Source organism: Drosophila obscura, unplaced genomic scaffold, assembly GCF_018151105.1.
Source record: "Drosophila obscura isolate BZ-5 IFL unplaced genomic scaffold, ASM1815110v1 contig_9, whole genome shotgun sequence".
NCBI lineage: Eukaryota > Metazoa > Arthropoda > Insecta > Diptera > Drosophilidae > Drosophila > Drosophila obscura.
Window position 1 is genome coordinate 3415866 of NW_024542883.1, and position 3376 is coordinate 3419241.

General features: G+C 40.2%; 1 protein-coding gene across 1 annotated transcript; it reads left to right on the forward strand.

The window, feature by feature from the left end:
* Nucleotides 1-203: 203 nt before the first annotated feature.
* On the forward strand, nt 204-3376 carry LOC111073931 (protein I'm not dead yet). Its single transcript, XM_022366500.2, has 9 exons — nt 204-313; nt 379-523; nt 594-859; nt 912-1026; nt 1077-1126; nt 1183-1305; nt 2301-2991; nt 3047-3163; nt 3230-3376. The coding sequence occupies exons 1-9, from the start codon at nt 309-311 to the stop codon at nt 3320-3322; spliced, it is 1605 nt and encodes a 534-aa protein (XP_022222192.1). The 5' UTR covers nt 204-308; the 3' UTR covers nt 3323-3376.

Here is a 3376-nt window from a genome sequence, read left to right on the forward strand (position 1 = left end):
TCGGTATTAGCACAAAAGCTGCGTATTGTTAACGAATATAGCTCCCAATACTCAGATCTGTAGCATATGCTTGCTGACCAAGTTTTCGGAGGGGTTGTCACAACTAGGACACTGTCCACAACAGGGACCTCTTCACTTCTGTATGTTTGCTTTTCAATAGTTTAGGCTGAATCAAATTTTATTTACCTAAGCAGCCCTTAATAAATCATTCTATCAGTCAGATACTTTGTATACCGCATCAAATAATATAAATCATTCTACACATTTATTTTAGATCACCAAATCTAATCTTATTAATACTTTTTTAAATGGCGTAAGTAAATAAACTAATAATTGTAATCTAGAAAATACCAAAAACAAAATATATTTACCAACAAGTGAGACCGCCGAGTACAAGCCTGGCGATTTGCCATATGCAGAGCAAGATGATCGAAAACTATTTTGCAAGTTTCACTACAAAGGCGTACTCATTTTAGTCATTCCACTCATATTTGCCCCTATACTGTTGGCAGAGAATCTATTGGTAAGTACGGGGCGACCTCATTCCTGTCTATTGACGCCCAGACCCTCAAACTGAATTGTATTCTCAATAGGTATCTCGATTTATCTACCTTACAATATGTCTATATCTGTACTACATCCTCAACGTTATGGCTCAAGGAGCAACTGCATTTATCTATATTACATTCGTTCCTGTTTTGGGCATTGCGGGATCGGGTCCTGTCAGCAATTCGTATTATACAGATCTAATATTTTTGACATATGGCAGCGTCATTATGGGCGTCATGATGGACACTTCGAAGCTTGGTGATCGTCTCGGCATATTGGTCATTAAAATTTGCGGTAGCAACATCAGAATGTAAGAAAATCCTTAGAAAAGCGTTCATACTTACATGGTCCTCCCCGCATAGTCTTCAGATTTTTCTGGTTATTGTCACTGCGGTGTCATCCATTTTCGTGAACTCCACAGTCATGGCGGCTTTTTGGATGAAGGTGGCTATAGCTGTGATGACTGAATTCAATGACGTGAGTGTTTGATAGTAATTTTAAGATAAGCTGAAACAATCCCTTTTTAGGCTGGAATTGCTAAAATGTACTCCGACGAAGAGCCCTACGAGCGTGGATCGTAAGTCTGTTGCCACACCTCCCTAGATACAAATTATAATTTTCTCCGTCTCACAGAAAACCTTATCCGTCACGTCCTGCAGTGGGAATTTATTTAACTGTGTGCTATGCTTCCACCCTGGGAGCTATGATTTCGCCACTACAGGACCCAAATGACGCTCTAATCGACATTTTCAACATGTAAGAATAGTATTTTTATACCCTGTACTTAAAGAGTACAGAAGGAAGCCTTTCCGACTCCATAAAGTATATATTTCTTATCAGCTTCAATAGCCAAGTCAATATAGCTGTCTGTCTGTCAGTCCTCTCGTTCCATTATAGTCCTAGTTTTTAGAGACTATAAGTGCTAAAACAAGTATAGTATTTGGTCCTGGGCTATCATACTTAATTTTAAATTTTGTTCGAGACCCCAACCGCCCCCTCCTAGCGTAGTTCTGTGTCGTTCAAAATTTTTAAGATAGGAGTAAACCGAAAAATCAGAATCATAAAGAATTATCTATCTGTCAGAGCTGGTTATTATAGCCATAAGAAAGCAAACAATTTCCCCTGGCTGACTCAAACGTACTCCGTTATCAGGAACAGAGAGAGAGAGAGCGAGAGAGAAATAGATTTAACAGACGATGAATTATGGAAACTTCTAACATATTGATAATTGGAAAGAGTATACACGTAGACGTAGTAAGTTTCAATAATCAGAATATTAGATATATGGAATCTGAGTACTGGGAATATATGCCACGACTCCAATCCACTGCTTTTTAGATCTGTAGTCAAAGGAGATTTGTGTAACGCACAGAAGGAAACATAAACCGACCCCATAAAGTATATATATGTATTCTTGATCAGCACCAATAGCCGAGTGGATGTCAGTCTGTCTATCAGTCCGACTTGACGAGCTTCTAGATCTCAGAGACTATAAGCCTTATAGTATAAGGGGTAGAGCAAACATGTTCTGTTTCCAGACTTATGTGATATCACACAGTTGCACGTGTATTTCGCAAAGGACGCCCACCCCTAAAAAAGACGAAAATCTGAGGAATTCACAATCTTAAAGATATGAGATAAAAAGATAAAGATAAAATCGCAGTATCGTAGAGAATCGCCGAATTTGATCAGATCGGATTATTATTATAGCCAGAATGAAGAAATTAATTTTCAGTCTCCTTTTCCCCCAGGAATTTGAATGGCAAGGTTGGCGCTGAAAGTTTTCTAGTGCTGTTAATTGTTCCAATGATTCTTAGTATGATTGTATTGATTGTGTGGATCAATATTATGTTCCTGGGACTGGCAGGGGGCAGTGTGAAGCAGGAGCTGGCCGAGGGGGCTGGAAATAAGGATGGACTCAAACAGGCCATGGTCGATAAGCAGGAGAAAATGGGTCCCTGGACAATCCACACCAAATTGTCCCTCGCCTTGGTTCTTCTTACATTTCTGATGATGATGACGCGGAAACCTCGCTTCATGGACGGATGGGATACTATAAGCGAAGTTACGTCTAATGGACCCTCCGTCGCTATCATTGGAATGAGTATTCTGTTTTTTGGCGTTCCTGCCAACTATATGTTCTGCAAATATTACATGTGTCGCCAGCCTAAGAAAGAGGGCAGTGTACCATCTCTACTGGGCTGGAAGGCGGTGAATTCCAATACACCTTGGGGACACATATTCATGCTGGGTGCCGGATTCAGCTGTGTGTTTAGTGGTAAGCATGCCGGTTTCTTTGATTACTTGGTGGACTCGGCGGTAAAAAGTAAAATGGGCAATGGAACTGCCATGGTTTATGGTTCGGCATTGGGAACTATACTGACGATCTTATCACCAGCCACCACCTTAGCTAAGCTCGCTGTCCCCATTATGTTTGGAGCCGTAAGTAAACTACTGTATATCAGGGCTATAATTGGAATTTAATTCATTCTTCTAGGGTAAAAAGTTGGCCGTACCATTTGCCGCTGCATTGCATAATCAGTTTATGCTACCAACCAGTACACCGTCCAACACGATTATTGCCGGCTGGGGCAATGTCAGACCTTATCAGTTTGTAAGTATCTGCTAGACATTAGTTCAAAATCTTGACCCTAAGCTAATACCCTACTTTCATCCCCAGCTATTAGGTGGCCTGGTACCTACCATATTCATGTTTATATTAATTTTGGGCTTTACCATGGCCCTGGGAGGCACTGCATTTTCCGGTTATTAAACTAATTAAAATACAAAAAAACAGCAACTAATAAAATCACAATCAGCATCTTAA